Source organism: Pomacea canaliculata, linkage group LG6, assembly GCF_003073045.1.
Source record: "Pomacea canaliculata isolate SZHN2017 linkage group LG6, ASM307304v1, whole genome shotgun sequence".
NCBI classification, from domain to species: Eukaryota; Metazoa; Mollusca; class Gastropoda; order Architaenioglossa; family Ampullariidae; genus Pomacea; species Pomacea canaliculata.
Window position 1 is genome coordinate 8,973,758 of NC_037595.1, and position 23,866 is coordinate 8,997,623.

General features: G+C 45.1%; 1 protein-coding gene across 6 annotated transcripts in view; it reads left to right on the forward strand.

The window, feature by feature from the left end:
• The window catches only part of LOC112566089 (tubby-related protein 3-like), a 43,159-nt gene that overhangs the window by 11,450 nt on the left and 7,843 nt on the right, over positions 1-23,866 (forward strand). For 5 of the 6 annotated variants that reach the window (XM_025242037.1, XM_025242040.1, XM_025242042.1 and 2 more), the window contains 5 exons: positions 14,309-14,347; positions 18,842-18,881; positions 21,544-21,700; positions 22,737-22,898; positions 23,384-23,398. In XM_025242037.1, the coding sequence (XP_025097822.1) occupies positions 14,309-14,347; positions 18,842-18,881; positions 21,544-21,700; positions 22,737-22,898; positions 23,384-23,398 (413 nt within the window). The remainder of the gene's footprint in view (positions 1-14,308; positions 14,348-18,841; positions 18,882-21,543; positions 21,701-22,736; positions 22,899-23,383; positions 23,399-23,866) is intronic. The other variant, XM_025242041.1, reaches the window with a different exon arrangement.

The window sequence follows — 23,866 nt, forward strand, 5'->3', positions numbered from 1 at the left end:
GTGCAGCTGGCTTTTGGACATAAAGAGAGAGTATGTGTGAGAATGAGAGGTAGCTTCAAATCTCAAATATACGAGGAATTAATTTTTATATGTACTTGTTCTTACATGTTTTCAAATTGTGTTGAGCTATCAACATGTCAGGTTTTGTGGCTGAGTGTAGCACTTGTAACTATTGCGTGTTTGGGTCACCGCGAATGAACTGTAATCACTCACCGCTATCTGCCCCACACCCGTCTACTCTCTAGGGGGTGACAAAAAACCGGCATCGTTTGTTCTTGTGAAATAATTGATAAAGAGCGCACACACTTTATACCCCAGCTCTGGTTCATAACCCCCTCTTCTAAAAATACAGGCTTCTTCCGCACTGGCTGGCGGGGAGATAATAGTAATACTGAGTCACTGTTGTGTATTGTGACACAGCACAGTCCTAGCAACCATGCACAGTGCCTCGGGGACGACGAACCGTGACAAGGATATGTAACAGTCCTTTGTAAAGTAGTTGCCAGCCTGGGTCTTGTCAGTCCTTGCGTTTCATGCCACCAATACTTTATACAACAAGATCACCCAGTTCGGGGAATTCCGTAAGCGCGAGAGCAGAGTTCAGTCCCTTTGCTCGTCCATGCTGTTTTTTGAGGAAAGCTAAGAGAAGTCCTGGTGGCGATTTTTGCAGTGTAATTAACTGTACAAATACCGGCCAGAAAGAAGCAAGGCTAAATTCATACTTACAATGTTCTCTTTTATATTGCCTTAAAGGTTACTTTGCCACTTGTGGAAGTAGCTTTTCTGTATTTATTTTGCGCTTTTTATGTTCTGTATGTATGAATGTATGTGTATATGTGTGTGTGTCCTTTTATTTCCTCATCTCATAATCTGGGTATTACAGTAAACTAATCTGAAAATGTTAAGCTCACAACAACAAATGACAAAATAAAACCAAAACAAACTAGCATTTTAAAGTGTTTGAAGTCATTTCATTAAGTAAACAAGGAGAAATAATATATAGAAGAGTATTAAACAACAAATATACATACCCAAACAACAACACAAATTGAACAATAATATATACCATTGCATGGAACAGTGTGTGCTATGAAGCCACTAGTAGTAAATGTGCAACTCGAAGCATGGACGAGTTAAGGGAGACTGAATATTTAATGAAGGAAATCGGCGGAATGAACGATCTGTATAATATAACATCGTTTATTCAGCGAAAGAGGACAAGACAGGTAGCAAGGTCACTGATCCGCACGACTCAGGGGGTAGCTTGTTTAGGGTGTGCCGACCATCAGTCTGACGTGCTGCTAGCGATCTCTTGTCAACTTGACGTCTTTAGTATCACTACATACCCCTGGTGAGACATCCGGTCAAGTTGCCCCTTCCTCTACTCTCGCCACGACTTGACCATGCCTAGTTGTTATTCTTTTCATACCCGATAACCTAGTCCCCACTCTCCCCGACGTTTTTATTACATAACTAAAACATTTTTTTCTACTTAAAGAAACTTGCCAGGCTACCGGGTGTTGTCCGAGATTGTTAAAATTTATGCAAAACTCTTGCGTAAGGGAGGTGACAACAGAAATTGTCATTTCTCGTAGGCAGTAAATCTCTTGCACTGCCACTGAACAAACATAGGCAAACATAAGAGGAAAAAAGGAACCCTTCCCCCAAAATAGCTGATTTTAGAGCCCACTATTCTTGGCGTGAGAAAAACTTACGACTTGAAGCAAAAAGCTTTGCCTTTTACCGCCAAGGCCTGAGAAATGGCAAATGTAAGACGAGCTCAGAGCTTTTAGCACCGGATTGCATGAAAACCCTTTTTTTGCGAACATTCTTCGTGGATGTTCTCTGTGTAAGTTAAACATTCATCCTGGACATTTAGTTGTCGAGCAGTTTCTTACTGGCCGCTCATGTGCACCGACGTTTTGAACCTCTTACCAAGCATAAACAAACGTAACGGTCACGGTAAACTATACAAAGTAGATGGCGCCGCTGTCACTGTCGCCCGCTGATGACAAAAGCTTAAAGCCTGCGCATGTCCGTGGCATCTCACTGGGGAGAACAGAGCTCATAGCAACACGCAAACAGTGAAGACTGTCGCGAAGAAACTTGTTTAGTACCAAATCAAAGAGAACAACAGCCAGCGGTAAGGAGGCTGACTGGAGCAGGGGACCCCGCCTACGGCGATGAGGACTTGCTTACATCGTCACCAAGAACGCGACAAACGAGTTGATTGTGCTCTGACTGCTTGACCAGCACAACTCATTGATCGCACAATCATCGCAAAGCTTAATTACAGCGTAGTGATGAATGTGATTAAAGGAGAGACATCGAGAGAACGAGATTATTGCTACCCGTGGGGTACATAGCTGCTCAAGCACAAGGAACCCAGAACTCAAGAATGTATTTTGCTGTTGTATGCAAAAAGCTTCAAGTTATGTAATGTATCCAGCAAACTTATAAAACTGATTATATTTTTTTTTCATCCTTCCTAATCCGCAGAAATTATTGTAGATGTTTGTTTTTCTCTGTGTCTTGAAGGAATGTGTTGGCAAGTCGTTTGAGATGTTCGCTTCCACGAACGTTTCTTTTATCTGCTCGTCTTCGTTGCCGAGCGGCGTGAACCACCACCATTCCACATCCCTTTCTCTCGACATCGTCTCGCTCTCCTTTGCTATCTAATATCTTTTCATCTCCCCACCCTAGCCTTTCACTCCTCTTGTCCATGTCTATAACGAAGCTGACTCACCATTGATTTTGTGTGTTTTGTTTATCGAACTGCAAAGCCCATTGTGTGCAAGGTAGCCATCAGCCATGAGAGCAATTTAGCGCTTGTCTATTCCTTTCTTTAAACTGTGGACGTGTGTAAGTGAGGGGAAGGGGTGCACGGGGCATTTTTCATTTTATGAAAGTGAAGGTCGGTCTTATACAGAACGTTGAACCTAGCCTAGATTGGGCACCAGCGCTGTATCAGTTCCCAGTTTTAGTGGGGAAGAATAGAAGACAGGGGAACGCTGGCAGTGAAGCTGACCTGTACATTTTTGGAGTAAGTCAGAAGTGAGGTTATCATTCATCGGTATCTTGTAGCTGAAGATTATTCTTAACTGGACACAACTCGTCGAATATGGTTGATGAATGTTTGCATGACGGATTCAAGAATAGGTGTCCAGATAAGGCCATCGACAAAGGGCCATCAGCTCTCATTGAAAGAGGTTTTGCACCGTACTTGTGAGCTGTTTACTGTATCGGCATACCTGCCAGTGTCTCGTCGCACCTACGTCTCTCTCTTCCTACTATCTACCCTCTCCTCTATCACTCCCCTAACACTTCCAGTACCCCCCATCCCCCTGTTACACGGTATGAAGCGCACTTGTGATCTTTAACTTTGGTCCTCGTCTTAGCCGGAAGCGGCAACAACAAACCGGTCGCCATGGAAACGGGGTTTCCCCATTCTCTGTTCCCGTATCGCTGGTGTGGGCAAACCACCCCGATGTTTGTCAAAGGGTTTATAGATTGCATTCTGCTTTGGAGCCCGTGTTGTGCTTTGCATGTGGTCTTGAGGCGGACAGCTTTACTTAGAGAAGGATGCCATGACATCTATAAGCAAGCTTTTTATTTTCGCTTGCAGCCCGCTCGCGACTGTATTTTCTCCACAAAATTCTGCCACCCATGTGCATACTGTCTTTTATTTTTTATTTTTTAAACCAGCAGTCAATATGCAGAGCTTCAAATATATACATATATAATTTATAAACTTGCGACTGATTTTGCTAAAGCGAACTGCATCGAAAGCGAAGGTTTTATTTCTGTCGGATTGTTTTTGTTTTTGTGTTCACGTCTTGATTTCTTTTAATTTATAGAGAGCTTAACGTGTGTGATTAACTTGCTAACTCGGCAGATGTGCCTTAGACAGTTTTGGTGTTAGAGGTTAGGATTAGTTTTGGGTTATTCATGCATGCGTTGAACAGGGCATTAGCAGAAACTCGTCGGGAAAGATAGAGCTTCTACCCCACCCCCGCTCTCTTGGCAAGCTTATTACGCAAAACATGACAGGTATACTCAGTAGATTGTCATCAACGCTGTGTAATTAGGCAGGCGGCTTGGTCCGATCGATTCTCTTTCCAGTGTAGATGCGGATGAGCAAACACACTGCTGGGCATGTTCCTGGTTAAACAAAAGCCTTGGGCGGGACACGGTCGTCTGGCAAAACATACCTGGTTCTATCCGCCAGCAGCTGATAGGCAGTAGCTTATACACATATTCCAAAGATTTAACTTGAAGACACGCACACAAACACAAGTATGATAGCCTTATAAGACAGGCAGACAGGAAGCCCAACAAAACATTGCAACCACGGCTATTGTATCCCAGCCGGAACAGCAGTGTTACCTTTCTTATTATGCATGTTACACATGCCATTTTACAGGAAATCAGTAGCTGATAATCATGCATGCAGTTTTGCTGGGTTGTCATTTAACGCACTTTTGTCCTGTCAAAAGCTTTGTGTAGAGGCCGGGTGTTGGTGTTATCAGGACGTCAGAAGTGGCAGGTGAGCGAGGCAGGAAGCCTGTGGTCGAAGGCCAGGTAGGGACACCAGGCACAGGGTGTGAGGTATTGGATACCTAATATTGTGATTAAACGGTAAGGGCGCTGGCCTTTGTACGTGCCAGTACATGTTTACATTTACGTGTGTGTGTGTGAGAGAGAGAGCGGGGGTGGTCTGTTGTTTACCTCCTCGTGAGCACTACATATATTGAAAACGTTCTCGGTGCGAGAAACCGTCACAACAAACATGAATGTTTGTCGTTTGTTGTCTGGCAAAGGCCTCAGGAAGCTATTTAGTGCAGGCGGCGTTGTGTACGTGCGCGTGGAGTCTTGTGTAGCCATTGATTTCGCTTGCCTTGGGAAATAACGCACTTTCGCAAATGAAACCTGTCCAACTCCGGGTGTTAGTTATTTTCACGGCTGACAGCTGGGGTGGAAATGACCCCTAGGGGTCGTGACATTCCTCCCGACAACATCCTGAGGCCAGAAGGCCGACCAGTGACGTGCAGACGGATTAGTTACGAAAAAATTGCATATTAATCCATACTGCCGCCATTCAGTGTTAAAATAAAAATAATCTTATAGTAAATGTGAAACGTGCCTCGTTAAAACCCAGACACACACGGACAAACGCAGTTCAGCTGCATTGAGTTAAATGCATTAAACTTAATGTAAATACAAATAAATATCCAACTTTCTGACGACAGGGGAAACCAGTAACCAGCAGTACAGTGGTTTCGTCACTTAAAATTATGCACGCGCGTCCAGACACGCAGACATGCGCGCACTCCATAATTCCACGCCCCGCGCATCCATCCGGCAAGAGCCGCAGCAACTCAGAGTCATTGGCCACGTCAGCGCTGTCCAAGGTTTCTGTAAAGCCCACCTCTCCTCCTGACCTGCCTCCCCCAGCCCTCCGTGTCTTCAACGGATTCGCACACAGTTTGATTCGGGTTTAGCCACTTTGTCTTCTCGCTCTGATGGCGATGGCGGTGTCGGCAACCATGCAGCCTGTGTGTTCACGCAGTCCCGTGCCAGACCGAGTTCAGTGGACGAGAGCTTCGTTGTCCCGAGTAACACTCTGATGACGATGCTGAACTCTCTATGGCGTGCACATGACCTCAGGTCGCGGGGAGAGCCGGCTTTGGCATTGGTGTCGCCGGTGTTGTGATTGTTGTGATGCAGCAAACTACTTCACTTCTTAGCTTTATTATTTGTTTTTGTTCATTTTACCTTGGTTTGTCTGTTGTTTTTGTTTTCAAGTTCTTGTCGATTTCTGTTGCGCTTTTGCATATAAGCGAATGGTCGTCTCAAAGCGGATTACATCGCTAGTTTAAAAACCATGTATTGTCCTAGTATATGAACGAATGATCGTGTCAGACATATAAATACATCGCTTTATTTAATACATTTATTGTTCTAGCAAGTGAGTGAATTTTCATCTGACAGCGGGTTACATCATTACCTCGTAGACAGATGCTGTTATGAGCCAATCATCGTCTCAAAATACCCTTCATCGCCGTTTAACAAGATAGTCATTACATCTTGTCTGCGTCACGTGTCTGTGGCCGGCACATGCGCACTTGAGAAATGGCTATCTCGTGCGAAAGGTCCGGATCGTGACGCCGGCAATGAAAATTAAACTCAAATTATGGCCGTGCTGGTAAATCCGTAAAGAGAATAAACAAGAGAGACAGGAAGGAATAAAGAAAAGCAATCTCTCGCCAACGTGGTGGTACGTGAAAGCGGCAAGGTTAAAGCTAATCACAAATTATGATCGTGCTGGTAAATCCGTAAAGATAATAAAAGGGAGAGAGGAAGAATAAAGAACACGTTGTTGCACGTGAAAGCGGCATGTCGCAATTTAAATGAGGAGGACAGTCAATGAGGCCGACGACAGAGGGGACAGCTGGGACCGCACGTTACTTTGGTGTATTTGTATACAATCAGGATATCACGATTGTCACCTGTGTATGTGGCGGTGTTTGTAGGCGCGTTTTTCGAGGACGGAGGGAGGGTGTGTTCTGGAAAATAGTATCTTGCACAGACCTTTACCCAGTCACAGAGAGGACGGGGGAGCTGCACCCGACTGTTCCTTCACGATACTGTCTTGCGTCACTAAAGTACGAAAATAGATTCTGAGAGATGCGTTGCTAGGCGATTAGGTAATTGTAATAGCATCGTAGTTGTCATTATTTGTCATCATTATCGTGTTGCTTGCACTGCATGTAACTGTAGGTGCGTTAGACGGCACTAGGCGATTGGCATTGCTCAACTCCACAGAATAAACTATCTTAACGGAATATGCGGTCTGTCGGTCACCAGAACGTCTGCTTACACCCAGTCCCTCACAATGTCTGCTTCGTCTTTCCCTCGCTCACAAGTTGTAACGTCTGCTTACTATCACACACTCACAAGTAGTAGTGTCAGCTGACTTTCTCACTCGCTTTTCATTTTTTTTTCTTTTGATGTTATGTGCGTCGAAGCAGTTGTGACACCGTATCCGTGTATAATGTCTACGCATGCGTGTGTGCTCAATAGAGAGAGAGAATGGAGAGTGACAGGGAATCCTGCTGTCTGCAAAATGCCACCCGTAGGCAGCATTGCACCCGGCGACTGGGCAAGCTGTGCTAGAGACGCCATTGATCCTGGCTGGCGCGACGCTGCCAGCCGATTAGTTGATGTCAGACGGCGCACGACTCGCCACATCGCTTTTCCGCCCGGAGACTCCATATCGAGATCGGCGGGTGGAAGATAGGCAATGCCTCGGGTGTAACGTAACAGGCTCAATCCGGTTACCCCCTCCTAACAGAGCTTTCAAGGCCGCGAGCACCTGCAGTGTGGTTGGAATCCTCGTAGATTCGCGTTTTTTCTCGCGAGTTTTATATCTGGAAACCATTTTGCCGGGTAACGTCGCTGGTGGCAAGTCGTTTCTCTTCAGTTGAAATTACTCCCATTCTCTCTCACTAACGCACATTAAGGCTTTTGGAGGACCAAAGAGGTTGTCCTTTTTGGTCGACGTCTAGAGTCTCGTGATGGATTTTCCTGACATAGATGGCTCGTCAACACTCGGTACTGTCGCTACTATTATTTTTGGGCTTCCCTTGGCTTAAAACACAAACACACGAAAGTTTAGGGTGGGTAGCTTGCTGTCACTTTGCCCTTATTCAGAAGTTCCCTACAGAGAAAATGCTTGGCGCCAGGCCACGTGCGCAGTAGACTATTTAAACAACGCACATCGTAGATAAGTGGTAAATAAACAGCGGGCGAGCGTGTTTTGAGCAGAAATTTATAGAACGTTGTAAAACAGTGCCTGCGTTTACAGCTAAGATTAGTTCTGATCACATGCCTGGAATCACCACTTCATAAGAGCTGTTCCTATTGTGGCTCCCACAACCCAGTCCCCACAACAACCACCCTCGATCCTTTGTGCGTTTTGACCAAGGTGAATGAAATGGATACCTGGTTGTCTGGGTAACAAGGCTTGCGTGTTCCTTCGGCTTAATGTTTGATTAGTCAGGACCAAGGACAGTCACTTTCACTGCTATTCAGACCAGCTTGACATCGATCTCAACCAACAGATAGACTAACATGAAGATTGGTGTATACTCTGGTGCAGACGTATGTTCAAGTATCGACATTTTCAGTTGGTTTGTACTTGAAAGATGTGCAACGGGGATAATATTCTCCCTAAACAGTAACGGTCATCGGATAAAAATATGATTGGGACTAACTGGCAGAGAGCCTGCCTGTAGGGTCAGGGGACTAGAGCCTTACAATAGGGTCAGTGAGTGAGAACCTGACAACCGAGGTCAGTATAAAAAGTTGACAGGAACTTGGTGTAGGGGAGGTGAATTAATGGTTTTACATAATTTACATTTTGCTTAAAATGTTCTGCTCAGTAGATATTGATAGCGTATTGCGATGGTAATGCGCGGGTGTGCGTGGTTAGATCACTTGCTGTCTGCGCAGGTCAGCGTGAAGGCCTGTGTAGACGGTACTGCATCCTTACATCGTCGGTCACTGCTGGTTGTTTGCCAGAAAAGACTGGTGGCCTCGCTCCTCCATGTTGATTCTGTCGTCCGCACACACACACACACTCTGTCTCTCATAAACATGCGCTCAGATTCACAGACAAGGAACAAACGCACAAACGCATGTCTCTTTTCTCAAACTTACATCCTCCAGCGCTATTTTTTCTAAAATTTATTACTATTTTTGTATTTGGTTGCTATGATACTGGTGGCTACGTTGCGTACGCAATATAACTTGGGAAAGTAGAGATCGCAGAGGGGTCGGTGGCCTCTTAAAGATTACCGGGAGGTAAAGCAGCAATGTCGCCAACTAAATGGTTTCTACCTTGATGGAGAGCGAGGTGCACTTCAGTCCCTGACATTCATCAGCCATTTGCGGTCGTCCCTTGATGGATGCTAATGGCACAACGACCGGAATAGCAGCAGCCGGCTGTGGTCCATTACTAGCTGTGCAATAAGAATATGCAGCAAGACACGCGGGCCATTTGCCTTTGCGCGGGTGGGACCAGCAGCTTGCGTCACGGTGCACCTGAGGCTTCAGGTAGACCGGAAGTGCGTACCTTCCTGTTGATCAGTGCCCTGCTGCCATCCCTCCTGCTCACTCTCCCCACCCTGACCACAAAGACTCACTCCACGTGACGTTACATAGTTATCTCCCATAGCGCCTTACTCCCCACCGAGAGACCAACAGTATATTTCTGGCAGAGTCCCAGACAGGCAGACCCACAGGACATGCACACCAAAGCCCTGATATGTAGCGACATAACTCACTAGACACCATGGTTACTGCTTTCGCGAATACAGTGGGCAACTGAATCCTCACTTCATCATCCAGACCGATACCTCTAGAGAATGCCGTTGTTATCCTCGCCACTGTCCTGGAAATCAGCTCGCCTTCATCTGTGACGTCTTCTGATGGATACAGTTATAAAAATCCTTGAAAGGCATTGTCGAATATTTGATTGCACTGTTTACCTTATTTCCCAGCCATTGTATTAAAAGCGCCTTTGTAGACTAACGCAGTAGTGCGACAGGTCAGTGAGAGAGAGAATTTGTTGTGTACACCAAGCTCCTTCCTGTGGTCAACGATGCTGGTCGTACTCGACGTTGCAAAGTTTTATTCTAGCAGAGAGCGAGAGACAAGAAGAAAAAAAAAATGACCACCTGACTACAGCGTAGCTATCGGGGTCCCCCGCTGCCCCTCATGTCATTAATCATGAAGCCGCGGCTGGTACGCTGCACTCACACGGCGCAACTTAATTCCAGGAAATGTGCCGCCAAGAACTAGTCCCACCACCTAAAAAAAAAAAAAAAAAAATCCAAAACGACAACAGTATCGAGCTTTTATCGAATTGGGATCGACTTTTCTCTTTGCAGACACCTACTTTACTCAAAAGTTGTGGGAGGGAATCTCTTTCTGGAAGCTGAAAGATGCTCTCTTTTTTGGTTGCTATTTTTATTGTTTTGTTTTTGTGTGTATGTGTTTGAAGACATCTGGAGGAGATGCGACTATTGCTGTAGTCGTGCTGTGGGAACTGGTCTTAAGATAACGTCAATTAACGTCTAAGGCTGTGGGTTGTCAGGCACGGCTGTCGTGGAGTTTGCTGGGAGAATTACCTCCACAGGGGAATATGCGCTCTTGAGATTCAATTATTATTGTTATAATATTACAGCCGCGTATTTGCCATGGTCGGAGGAAACAAAGATACTTGACTAAGTATTCTCGGCACTTTATTAACGCCCACTTCCGGACTTCTGGGGAGGACTGAGCATAGCTGAAGTACGTGGTTTCTGGTTTGAACGGGTAAAAGCACAGGCGGGTTGAGTCTTGATTAGTCGTCCACTAATCTCAAACGTTACATAAGTCCCAGTAGATTGCAGTTAAACAATAACTAACCCTAACCCTAGTAGTAAAGAGTTATTGATAAAAGGGAGGCGAACAGCTGTATGTGGTGCCATGCTGTGCTTTGGTTCTTTGCTCCTGCTTGTTGATGTCATGGGACTTTTTACTGCCTCTTCTCAAGTAACAAGAAAACAATTTTTAACAAAGCCGAGTTGGGAAAGGGTGGGGGAGATCTAACAAAAACAACAAAAAAACAAAACAAAACAAAACAAAACAAACAACATAAAAATCGTGGATCTGGCATGCAGGGAGTCCGCTGATTGCAGTGGGCAGCTATGACCACAGGTGGATGGAGTGTGGCAGTCCATCACGGGCGACGTTTTTTCAGTCTAACCGGACCTTAACTATGTGAACTGGAGAGCGGGAAGAGGTTTCAGTTTCATTTGGTGTCAGATTTATGAAGGGAGGAGTGGGAGAAAATCACTAGCATAACAATGGTTGCGAACGCTGAAACGGAGGAACGTTCAGAATGGGCAGGATGGTGCCGAAAGGGAGGAGGCTGCAGCAGCAGAAACTCACGAGAGCTGTACTGTTGTACTGATTACGGAGTGTGTGAACAGACGAATCGCTGTTAACAAAAGTGTGTGTTGTGCTGTGATCGAATGAACGATTTAAATGACCAAGACATACGATGACACGCGTGTCTGCATGGAGAATGGGAGACCTGCACTCCTTTCCTTGCCTGCCCTCCAGCCTCCTGATCTTCCTTCTCCGCGCAATCTTGACATACATCTTTATGCTGAAATTGCCGGCATGTCTCCGGTGTGGCGGCATTTACAGTGCAAATACAAGTGAGACCCTTTTTCAGAATTGCCCGAAGATGTCTGTCATCCTTAGCATTCTCAGCAGACAATTATGGGTAATACTGGGACATTTATAGCCCCTCGACCATGTGATGACGACCACCTCTGTAGCTCTGTGTCTACCTTCATGATTCTGTTCCTTTCTGTCGGACTGTTCGTCCTTTTACCCTCTCTTTGTACTGATATTGGCGAGTCTTCCTGCTCGATCAGTGAAACCAGTAAATTAATTGGTTTGTATGTGTGTCGCTGTTTGTGACTCCCCTTCCTATTCATGCTTTTTCCTTCCTCACTCGGTCGGTTCTCCAATCTTTGTACATCTACGTGGGTTCTTGCGTTTACAGTACGCTCTCGTGCACACACGCACACACACCCTACTCACGAATAATGATAACGACTATTTAATTCTCTTGTATTATTTTATCAGCGCTCTGTTTACTTTATCTCTGGCATCCTTTGAAATTTGCATCTGAAACTAAGATTTTTCTCATTGTCTTGATTGAGTAATTTGATTTTTAGGTGTTAGCTCTTGTGTTATGAACTGTAGCAGGCAGCTGTGTTTACCATTGATTATGATGTTGACTAAACATATCTTTTAAATGTTTTCTTGCATCAAAACAAAGTCTGCCTTGCATCCTGACTTTTATAGAGCTGTCTGGCTATCTCTCTTTCTTCATCTCCTCCCACCTCTATATGTCTTTTTTCATTTATTTTTCCCTCTCCACACTACTCCTCTTCTCGTGTCTCCCATCCAGCAACGAGTCTCGATGTATTACTTGTTTGTGTCAGATTATGTTCAGTGGTTGTTTTGGGGTTTGTCAGTTGGGAAGCCTTGTTGAAGGACAACTGCCCTGTGTGTTGAGTCGTTCGTGCCTGTACCTTTAGTACAAGGTGTGTCTGTAATTCCCTATCCAGCTTGTTCACGTCCCCTGCTGCTCCCCAAACAAATGGATATTTCCCATGTCAAGCTTGTTTACCCCCCATTAGGGGCCGCGGGGCTTTACGCCTCTAAATCTTGTAAGCCACAAGCCCCTCTTTATCTAAAACACACGTGACAGATTACAGTGACACTAAGGTCATAGTCGTATTTGATTCAAATGTTTTACTTGTTGAACTAAGACCTGGCGCGATACTTGGTATTCTGCACATCAGACATTCAGTTGACACGTCACCATACGTTATGTAGCAGTTGTAATAGGTGAGCGGATAGTCGAATCCGGGAATTTAACACTCTGATGGACCCAGAATCGCTGCTGCGCCACCAAACTCTTGGAGCATGCACATCAGGGCGAGAGCGACTTTGATTAAATCCAAGTCTTCGTTTATCAAGTGTTCCAGACAAGGAACGTCGCATGGGGAGGGCAACAAGGACACTGGGTGCCATAAACAAAGGACATTTCTATTTAGCAAGGGACAAATCTTTGAGTCAACGAAGGGCAGTTGTGTGCTATACCACCAGGGACAATTCTGGTCCACGCAACAAAGACAATTCAGTCTTGCTGTGACATGTGAATGCGTGAATATGTGGAGCGTGCGAATGTATATGTAAACTAGTGTAGTGTATGAGTTGTGATAGTTAAGGACATAATTATTTTGACTCACTAGATTTCTGGATTAGTGGCAGGAAGACATGACAAACGATGCACTCTAGATATTTAGGATAGTCAAACATTTATCTTGCCTTTCATTGTTGATGTTAGTGATTTGTGTAAGCTCTCCACATTTTTTTTAAATCAATAATTAACTTGTTTGTTGGGTCATTTGGTCGAAGTGCCCAGTTTTTTTAAAAACACCTAGCTTCTCCAGAAACCCTCTCCCCACAACAACCACCCTTCGTTTATTGGGCATGTGCGCTGTGGCCTCGAGTATTTGTAAAATTATTAATTAGCAATTTAGCGAAACACACTGCGCACAGATCTTAGTTACAACGACTGAACCAACGGGGTCCTCAACCTTGGACACTACAGACTGCAACGACGACAATGCTGAAGCCCATTGGCTAGCGTACATTGAGTGCCGTTAATAATAATGTGTTCCTGCTCTTGTCATCTTTTATTTCGTCACCTCGAAGTTTTTATTTCCCTTCCCCAGCCTCGCCCTCGTCCTTGTCAGCCATGCGTGTCCTGATGGTCGGCGACATTACTGTCAGTCCTGTCAAGTGCTGTGCTGCTCCTGTCGTCCGCTTGTGTTTGTGTGTCGTGTTTTGTTTGTGATGGGTGAAGTGGTTGAAGTAGTAGTGAATGCTCAGTTCCACTAGCCTCCCTGTTTAGTTAATGTAGATAAGCGAATTTTGGAATGCCTGAGAGAGGACTGGTGTCTGGTCTGGTCGATGGGTGCTGGCATGCATGGCAGCTACAACCTTCTGTCTGTCGCCCGTTATTATGATGTTTCCATCATCATCAAAAGTGACGGGCTAATAGAGTTATTTAAGGAGGTAGCGTGTGTGTACAGTTCAATTTCCTCGAGCCACATAAAAGCCGAAGCGACCTTTCTGCTTCATTGTGATTTTATTAGGCCAGCCCCTGAATTTCTCTGTCCTTAAGTTGTGGAGCAGAGGTAGAAATCACTTCCATCAGCCCTGTAATATGATCGCTATTGATTTTGACTTGTAAGGGTTTGTCTTTCTTTTTTTTATTCGTGTTGCATGCCCGTTCGTTTATACATTTTCCTTTTGTTTATTTTGCTTCTACGCTCATTGCTCTCTTTTCTCTTTTATCCTTATCTTTCGCTGATGTGGTCGGCTTGCTAAGTAGGACTGCAGATCGGCGGAGCTCGTGAAGTTTTCCAATTTATTCTGTAGTTTTTTTTCTAATTAATTTTCTATTTCTGGCTAGTCGGTTTCCTTGTCTTGCTTGTTCAGATTTTTGTTATTTCCGACTGCGTGGTTGTGTAGTTAGGTTACTTGTTAGACTCTTTCTGAACTTAACACAGCAAACAAGAAAAAAAAAATGTCAGAAAAATAAAAACAGAAGATATATATATAACAAATTCTCAGACTTTGACCTCGCATTATTTGTGTGTGTTTACAGACCCACGGAATCCTTCACCATGAACGGGCCTCCAGGCAGGTGAGTGAAATGCACTAAGCTAGTTGTGTGGGTTCTTGCATCCCATGGTCGTTGTCATCAGCGTCAACGATGTCATAGTCGTCTTGTCTCTACAGCTGGACATACGTGGAATTACAGTCCCTCTCATTTCCAGAATCGATCCCAAATAAAGATAACGCAGCATGCACACCGACAGACACATAGCATGCAAGCGCGTGCACGCACACACTCAGTCACATACGCGTCTCCGTTATCCAACAAAATCTTTTAATATCGCATTTCTTAGGAAAGTGTAGCTCATCTTGGTGGTCGTATCTGTAGCAAGATCCATTCTTTAGATCCTCCCTGCCCCTTCCGTATGTCTTTTCTCTACACTAATCATCTCCTTCTGTCGACTAGAGGTAATACTCGAGTAGGCAGACACGAAGCAGACCCGTTGAGGTTGCTGACCATGATTGTAATTCTAGCCGTAACTCTTACATTAATTAACTCATGGATTAGGCAGGATGCACAGATTCTCGAATAACGGGTTCAAACGAACTCCCCACCTCCTCAACCACCCCTCAAAACAAAGAAACAAACAAAACAACAAAAAGTAAATCGAAGAGGAAAGAAGGGGGACAACTCCCCATGTCCTCATTTGGTGTAATCCCATGTTGTGGTAAGATCAAGTGTGTAACGCAAGTTATCGCTCAGTTTTTGTCTTCATCTGCTTGTGCTGGTGACCGTGGTCACGGGAATGGCACCACGCGGGAGAATGCTCACCATGGACAGCGAGATGCGCTCTCGGTGCTGAGCGTTGTGTTGCTGTCGTCTGCTACCATCCTAACGGGGCTGGAGTTGCTACCACAGGACCACCACCGTATAGAAAGAACACAATTCGTGTATGTTATCACATAGCCCTCCTTGCACCGCTGTCCTCCCTACTCTTTGCCTTGGCTACAGTCATTCTTGCACGGATGGCGAGTGAAGACCGGTAGTGACGTCATCGTCCACACTGGAACACTCGGTGGCGCAATTTAGCTTCACTGGCCAGTCGTGCGGCAAGAAAACACACTCATCACAGACCGGCGATGATTTAAAGTTTTTTTTTTAAAACCATGTAAGCATGGACACATGTTTGACCAACTGACAAAGGTTTTCAAAAACAGTCGTGACGAAAAAATCTTTGCCAACCTTTGGTCAGACGGGGTGGCATTGTTATGCGTTTGATATGACGGTTATTTAATCTTTGCAAAGCTTGGTCAAATGTTCGACAGTATTTGCCTTTTTAAAGCTCATTAGTGACAGGGCAAATATCGTGGAACATTTAAGTTTGGCAAAGCTGTGTGTAAAGTTCACAGGAGACCAGTGGTTTTGGCAGAGAAGTTTGGGACACTGGATCCATGGTCAGCATTCTTAGCAGCTCAGACTTGTTCGCCTCTGCATTCGCCAAGGTATGGCTGAGACTGTGGGACATCCAATTTCCTCACCACACCCCTCCATGTTAACTTGAAGAAAAGACTTTTCCTTTGAAAAAAACCGTAAGTGGACGAAGATGGCATGTTTTCGTGAGAACTTTGACCTTGGCTTGGTGGCCCACTTCGCTGTCTGGACTCGAACCCAGCGCCAGCATCGATTGTCACACGAAGAACGCGGAGCTGGACATTTGCTATCGTCTTCCTCACCCAACCTCCCAGGGAGTGAAAATAATGAATGAACTCGCCTCACGCCAGACCTTTTGGGACGCGGGAGTTGGCTGGCCTGCCATCGCCTGCGTGATAAGAAATGAATGACGACAGCAGTCGACGGCGAAAAACAAACAAAACAAAACAAAACAACCCCCATCCTTCACCAAATAATGAAAAAACCAAAAACAAAACCGCTGGCTGTGATTGGCAGGTTTGCTGGAGCCGTGCTTGTTTTAAGCTTGGCTTGTTGTCGCTGTTTGTTCCAAAGTTCAGACATCTGTCACCTCGTGTGTGTGGGTGTGCACCACCTATATGTATAATTATATATCCAAGGTGGTTAGCTTTTTTGTAAGACTTCTTTGAACGTAGATTTTAAATGATTCAGTAGCAGTATTAAGTTTCGCAGTATTTAATGTCTGTGTGTCTGTGTACGCGAGTTGAAGCAAAATGCAAATTCAGGTTAGTTTTTTTTTTTAAAATACAGGCCGGCTGAGAAGAGTAATAACCTCATACATGGCCCCAGTGTCATTTGGAAAGTAAGCCGCTACATCATGCATAATATATGTGTTTTGAAACAACCGCTAAGGTTATGGAGGGGACTAGGGTAGTCTGAATTGTAGTCACCACTCGTTGTCTCGCTACTCCGCTTTGTGGCAGTGTGGATGTCTGCCGACAGTTGTTCCTAGTTGGTTAGTGTTTTACACCATGTCAGCAACTGAGGCCACATAGTTATCCCTAGCTGTTGATCATCGATCATATACATTCTTTATACGCAGTTCGCCCGACATTTGTACTAGCCGGAAGGTATTGAGATGATAATTTTCATAGCGCTTTTACCCAACATCAAGACGGGTCTTTACAAAAACAACACATGCATAAATAATAATGACAACAAATGGTTGTCATTACTGGACCCAAAGAAGTGATAGTGATCACGAGAAAATTCTTGCCTCTTGTTCCAGGAATTTTCTCGTGTCGACTAACACTTCAGATGGAAGAGATAAACACAGTGCTCGTTGCGCGTGCAGTGCACGTCGTGTACACGCGCGGATCACAAAACATGGAGCGACCAGCAAGGTCCGTAGTTGAGAAACATGAAGAGTTCACGGTCCGCAGATCAGAAACAAAAAGTTAGAATGCAGAGAAATAATGACCAGCTCTCTCATCAGGCGAACAGCTTCAGACGAGTTGGCTCACACGAACAGTTGGCTGCAGAGACTGTTAGTGGAGGGAGCGGTCTACAGGTGGAGACGACTTGGCACAGTCACAGAACAATCAAAGATAGAGGTAAACGACGCACAAAAATGGACAAGGCCACAGCAGACACCGAACTCGACGTACATCCGGGGTTTTAGGGAACAACAACATACAGCAGTCCCCTCCAACCAGTGGACCTGCTGCACTAAACTCCTATTAAGAAATGGGGGTACTGCATGGAGTGAATTCCTATCACCCCCTTTGCCTCTTGGTGCTGTATACTTACGTGGTAGGGATGTCCGAGGGAGTCTGACCTGAAGATGACCTCGATGGCGGGTCGTGTCTCTGCATGTCCACGGACATTTCATCCGCATCCACAACTGCGCTCACGACGCCCTTTGATTATCATGTCCTCGTCAGTCGCGTGACTGCAGCTGACGGCTCATCGCTGTCGCTATCTCCACCTGAGAGCGCTTTCCGAAAGTAAACATCTTCTGCCTTCGGGGAACTCACGATCGCCGTAAATCCATGTTTGTCCGAATATTTATTGGTTACCAGAGAAAATATGCACATGCACGCTGTCTCTCTCTTTCTCTCTTGCACTGAGGAACAGAGAAAGGAGACACGTGAGCAATTGTTTTGTGTCTTTAACTTTATAGCACACACACAGAGTAAGCAAGTTATACATTGGAAGATGGTGGCTAGCCGCTAATTTAAAAGTAGTTGACAAAAAACAACCTTGCTTGGGCAATCGAGGCTCCATGTTAATGTTGACAAATCACGCAACCTGGCCACGCAGTGTTTAGTCGAGCAGGTTGTGGGGAGATATATTGGTAATTCTTATTTTGCCTACCGCCACCCGACCCTTGCCCACCTCCATGTCATTTTCTTTCAACACTTTGTTTACTGTCACCCCCACCCCTGGTCTCTCTACGTACTGGCGCGAGGTGGCACAGACAGGTGAGCTACATTAAGGTGTCTGCACTTCGTGACTGGACAGGTGAACAAGCGACTTAAGAATTCTTATGAACTCCTAGTGTGAGTCACGACAGTGTTAGTGTCGCAAGAAGGGGAGTCCAGGAAGCATTAAAGCTGTGCTGCAGTTATCTTACAGAGTTTGTAACCTTCTGTTGCCAGGCATTTAAGGTCAGGCCACGTCAACACAATTGTTGTCATGCGCCTTTTCCTTGAGCGGTGTGTGTATGTGTGCGTGCGTGGGGTTGGGGATGGATGGGGTACACCGTATTCATGTTTATGACCCCTGAAGTATTAATTATCTTTTTACAGGGTTCCGCATTGAAATCATCTCATTGACACGTAATTGTAACTTTTATTTATTTTGTTTAGATAAAAAAACTTGGTGTCCTTGATATCCTATTTCAAAAATCTCTTTCCTCTAGAGTTGTGCGAGTTTCTCATTCCACACAATCTTTTCCATTTGTCATTCCACCCCTCTACACACTCCTTCTCCCCCGCACTCCCCAAGTTACACGTCACACCCCCGTAAAGCCGTCTGTCTCTTTGCTCCGTGCTCTCTTCCCCCATATATAACGTGTGACATGCGCACCTGTGCGCGCGCACACATTTACGTTTTTTGTTTTGTTTCGTCCCCTTCGTCCCGTTTATTCTTTTGCTTTCGTTGTTGCAGCATTCAGGATGAAGTGACAACCGCAAAATTGGCGAACCAGGTGAGTGCTTGCTTTTAAATTGTCTTCTCTGTCTCGTGCCTTGACACGCTGTAGTGGTGGTTACTTTTTCATCAAGAGTTGTATGAGTGTTCTCGAAGTGTCCATGAAGGTGTTTCATCAGAGAGCGAAGGCAGCTGGCTGCAGACGACTGCTTGGACAGGATGACACTGAAGGTGTTTCGTCAGATCACAAAGACAGCGAGCCTGATGTTCAAACTCGCACCACGGAGTTAGCATTACATAAAAGTTCGTGGTCGCACTGAGCGTGTGTTCACCAGAGCGAGACAGACAGATGCAAAGTATGTCGAAAGCTTCGTCATAATCCATGAGAAGTTGACCGGCGTCTGACAGCTACAGTGCGTGGAAACCCTGTTTGCTGTTTGGATGCACTGGACAAGGTTCCAGAGGATGTTTGTCGTGGTTTGTCGCCAGGAAATCCGTAGGTGCTGCTCTTTCCCCGCTATTAGGCATTTGTTCATCGTGCAACACCGGCTAATTGAGTGGTTTTGGTCTCATCGTCGTAAGTGTAAGTTGGTTGGTTTGTTGTTGTTCTTTATGACCCACTGTAGTTCCCCCTCTCATTCTCCGCAAGACAAGCAGGCAGTGTTAGCTTTTCAAAAATTATAAATTTTTACCCGGGGTGGTGATAATGATGGTGGTGGTGGTGTTGGTGGAAGGGGGGGGGGAAGCTATTCATTAGGATGATGGAGGGAGTCCGCCAGGTGAACTGGATAGGGTTTGGAACTCGAACGGAAAGACGAGGACTCGGCGTTCTTAACACTAGAGACGAAAGATTCGTGTGTGTGTGTGGTGGGGGAAGGCAGAATGTCTGAAAATTCCTCCTTTCCTCCATCACAGCTCCAGCACATGTTGTCATGGTGATCAACAGAAAAGAATGCCAAGTAACTACCTTTTGGATCCGCTTTTGTCCAATCATATGACATAGGCCGGCTGCATGTCAGGGATTTGAAGCAGACAATAGTTTTGGTGACTGGAGACTAACCAATACTGATACGAACCGGGCCATTGGTATGTAGACCGTGACCGGGGAAGCAGAGAGGGATGCGTGTCGTCGGGTGGATTGCCAGTGGAGTTCAGGTAGCCGACCAGACTTCCATAGCAACAAGAAGCCATTAAATCGAGCGTCATCACGCTGTCAGTCCGGACCCGGCGAGTAATCCTGGCCGCCACGACAGCCTGCTCGAGTTTCAGTGTATCTGATGATTCAACACACGGTGTTGAACGTGGTGAGTGGGTGGGTGAACATAGTAAAGAAAGTGTAGACCCCATTGCAAAATTTATCAGTTTGGTTTTCTATGGTCTTTCTTCACCACCCTTCCCTACCTTCTGTGTGGTGTGATATGTATCTGTAATAATGTGTGCGTGTGTATGGAGCTGTGTGCCTGTGTTCTAATGGGTGAGTGTGTGCATTGTTATCAGTACGGTGCTAATATATATATTTTGTGGTGGAGCGGTGTGTGGGAGTGAGCGTTTTTGTGTGTATGCGCTCGCGCGCGCGCGTGTGTTTGTGTCAAAGAGAGAATTTGGGATGAAGCCAACAACGAGAAAGAGAACGAATGACCGAAATATTTGAGAGAAAGCAGGAGTGCATGAAGAAGGCCCGAAAGATAAGGTTGAGGAGATTGACATCAGAAGGTGGGGAGGGGACTTTAACTATGACAATGACATGCCAAGTGAAAGAGAAGTAGTGTCCGTTGGACGGACATTTTTAGAAAGAAGTTGAAACTCGTCGATGTCTTTTGAGCCACATCAGCACCACCGCAGAGGAAGAACAGGCTGTCTTCAGACCACGTAGAAGCACAGTTGAGCAGATCTTTTGCTGTCGCATTCTTATAGAAAAACATATTCAGCATCAGAAGGACCTCTATCACAACTTCATTGACTTTAAAAAGGCATTTGACAGAGTCTGGCACGAGGGGCTATGGCATGTGATGCGAAAATTCAACATCGAAGAGGACCTCGTTCAAGTCATCGAAGCGCTATGCAATAGCTCAGCGAGTGCAGCGCTGAATAACCAAATAGGAGTTTACTTCGCACCACAGTAGGCGTATGTCAAGGATGTCCCCTGTCACTGGTGCTGTTTAATATTTTCTTGTCTTGGAGAACATCATGCTCGAAACCTTCCACAACCACCATACTTCCATTTCCATTGTGGATGGCCGATCTGCAACCTACGCTCTACAGGTGACATAGATCTGCTAGCAGACACTGACAAAGAACTGCAAGACCTCATCCAACAGACTGACAGGTCAAATGTGAATGGAATTGGAGACCATCACTGAAAAGAGCAAAGTGATGGTCAAGGGCAGCGGCAAAGCAGAGATTTATATCAAAGGCTCGAATAGATAAGCAGCTTCAAGTACTGGGGAGCCACCCTCTCCAAGGACGGCTGCTCGACGCCAGATATCCGCATCAGGATCGCAACAGCAGCATTGGCAATGGCTAGACTGGGTAGGAACTGGCATAGCCATAAGATAAGGAACACTACTAAGCACAATCTGTACAAATCCCTGATAGTACCGATTCTGCTCTACAGATGTGGTCCTGACAGCTGCCGGGTCTGTGTGCTCTCTCTTCCCCCAACCCCACCGACAGGTGCCGGTCAAGGGACGACTGACTGATTAACTGCTTTCTTTTTCCAGCGGGACATCATCGAGAAGCAGTCTCGCAAGAAGCGACAGGCTGCCCTCATGATGCAGCCCAATGACAACAGTCGCCCCAACTCAGGTCGCAAGAACCGAGAGGAGAACCGACCCCTCGTCAAGGACTCCATGCCCGCGGCCGGTGTTCCAGACTTTGGTAGGTTATCCCCCCTTCTTTACCGTCTCGCTCTCCCCACACACTTGTTGTCCCCACTCTACTCTCTACCTCGTTATTGTCATAGTCGTTGACATCCTTTGAAAAAAAAATAAAAAACGTCTTATGAATGTTAAATAAGGTCGGGTTAGATTTTAGGGTACAGTGTGGCTTATGGATTCTGTTAGATGTAGAGGGGATTGAACGTTTCATAAATATGAAAATAAACTTTAAAAATCACTGGACCTTTGAAAGCAAACAACGTCCCATAAAAAACACAAAAATTAATATTCTCATTAAATGCAGTTAAAAATGATGTGAACTTTACAACTGGTATTGATTTTCTTGTCAAAGGAAATGTTTTCATTATACCTAGATGATGATTTATTGTGACCCAGGCATTTCATAACTGTCATCAAGCACAGCCCCATAAAGGGCACACTGAGACATAACCTTATCTAGGATGCACATTCGAAAAAAAAAATTAAATGTTTTAATTTTAATATGAAATTTATTCTCGACATCACCAGAGATATTAAGTTACCAACAGGAAATGAAGTACACCGTGCTTACTGAAAAACATACAATCTAAAGTTCCAGTAATTGGATATTTTTTAATTTGTATAGAATCGAACTGACCTTTGTGAATCAGATTAAGTTTTATTTCTGCACTTTGAAGATTAGAGTAAAGGTAGTCTACTAGACATCAGACTTTGGAAAGAAATTAAACATTGAACATTTATGTGAATCAATCATTGTTGACATTTCTCTGTGTACAAGTGTCGCTTTGTCAAAGGTGGAGAGAACAGAAGATTCTATACAGGGCATGATATTCTGGTTTTATAACTATTTTACACTTAGGTTTGCTGAAGGTAAACTACTTAGCATATCCTTGCCCAAGTCTCCAGAAATTGTATCATAGTACAGTAGAACGCTGTGTTGACATCATCATGATGGAAAACACAAAATTGAGCATAAACTGAAAACCGTGAAGAAATGTTTTGATTAGCGTATGGTCTGTGTATGTGTGTGTGTGTAGCATATGAGGGCCCAGCAGCAGGCAATGTGTATGAAAACAACGGCGGCACTTTTCACACCGGCACCTCTACAACGAATGTCCAGATCATAAACAACATCACCACAAGTGACTCCCGCGACTACAGCGACAGCGACAGTGATGAAATACCTGCCATGAGCACAGGTGAGAGTGAGCGAGAGTCTTGTCACCAAGTGCACAGTGAGGCATCATAGTTGTGCTTTACTTAATGGAGTTCCCTGCCTCCTGTGTATTGTTGTGCTGCTGGTGTCACTGGCCTGTGGAATGTCATGTCGAGAAGAGCAGCAATGTCGTTTGTAAAGTTAGTGTAATCAGTGAGTTCAGTTTCTGTGGTGAGTGTATAATGTGCTGTTGAACTGGCTCAGTGTCGCCATATTTTCTCAAGGCTACTTTGAAAAAAAAGACACATGTCGCATTTGTGAGCTCTGTATAATCTGTATATGGGCTTTAAGTATTGACAGATGCAGTTTCTGTATGCAGTTATGCACATGCATTCATTCTCATGACTTTTTTCTTTCTCTATTGGACAAGCGCACACACACACACAAACACCTACCCAATTTATGACTGATTTTTGATACGCCTCTCCAATTCTGCTTTATCATATCATAGTGATGAACATTTTTCAGGGCATCCCAAAATTCGTAAGTAACCAGATTGCATGTTTGGGCTGCCACGGGTTTGATTTGCTTTGACTGCACGTATTCCTACGTTTAGACACACATCCACACCACCTCCCCTCATCTCTCTCTCTCGCCCTCTCGCCCCTCAAGCTATGGCTGACGCTGCCACCTTGTGAGCTTTGCATGGCTACCTCAAGCCTTTGAACACACCTGCTTCTTCAGCTTTTCTTTCTCCACGTGTGTGTGCTCGTAGTAGTTGGGAAGTGTGTGAAAAGCAGAGTGGGATGGGGTGTTTGAATGATTGGGTGAATGTGTTTACGTTTATTTGTTTCAAACAGACATTGGCACCGTTTTTCACCAGCATTTGTCTCTTTCGCTCTCTCATGGGGCTTCTCCAAGGTTTTATGCACATTTGCTTTGGCACGCCTTGCTGGTGGATTTTCGCGACGACAGCGTTGACCACCTTTTAAAAATATATTCACCTGGTTG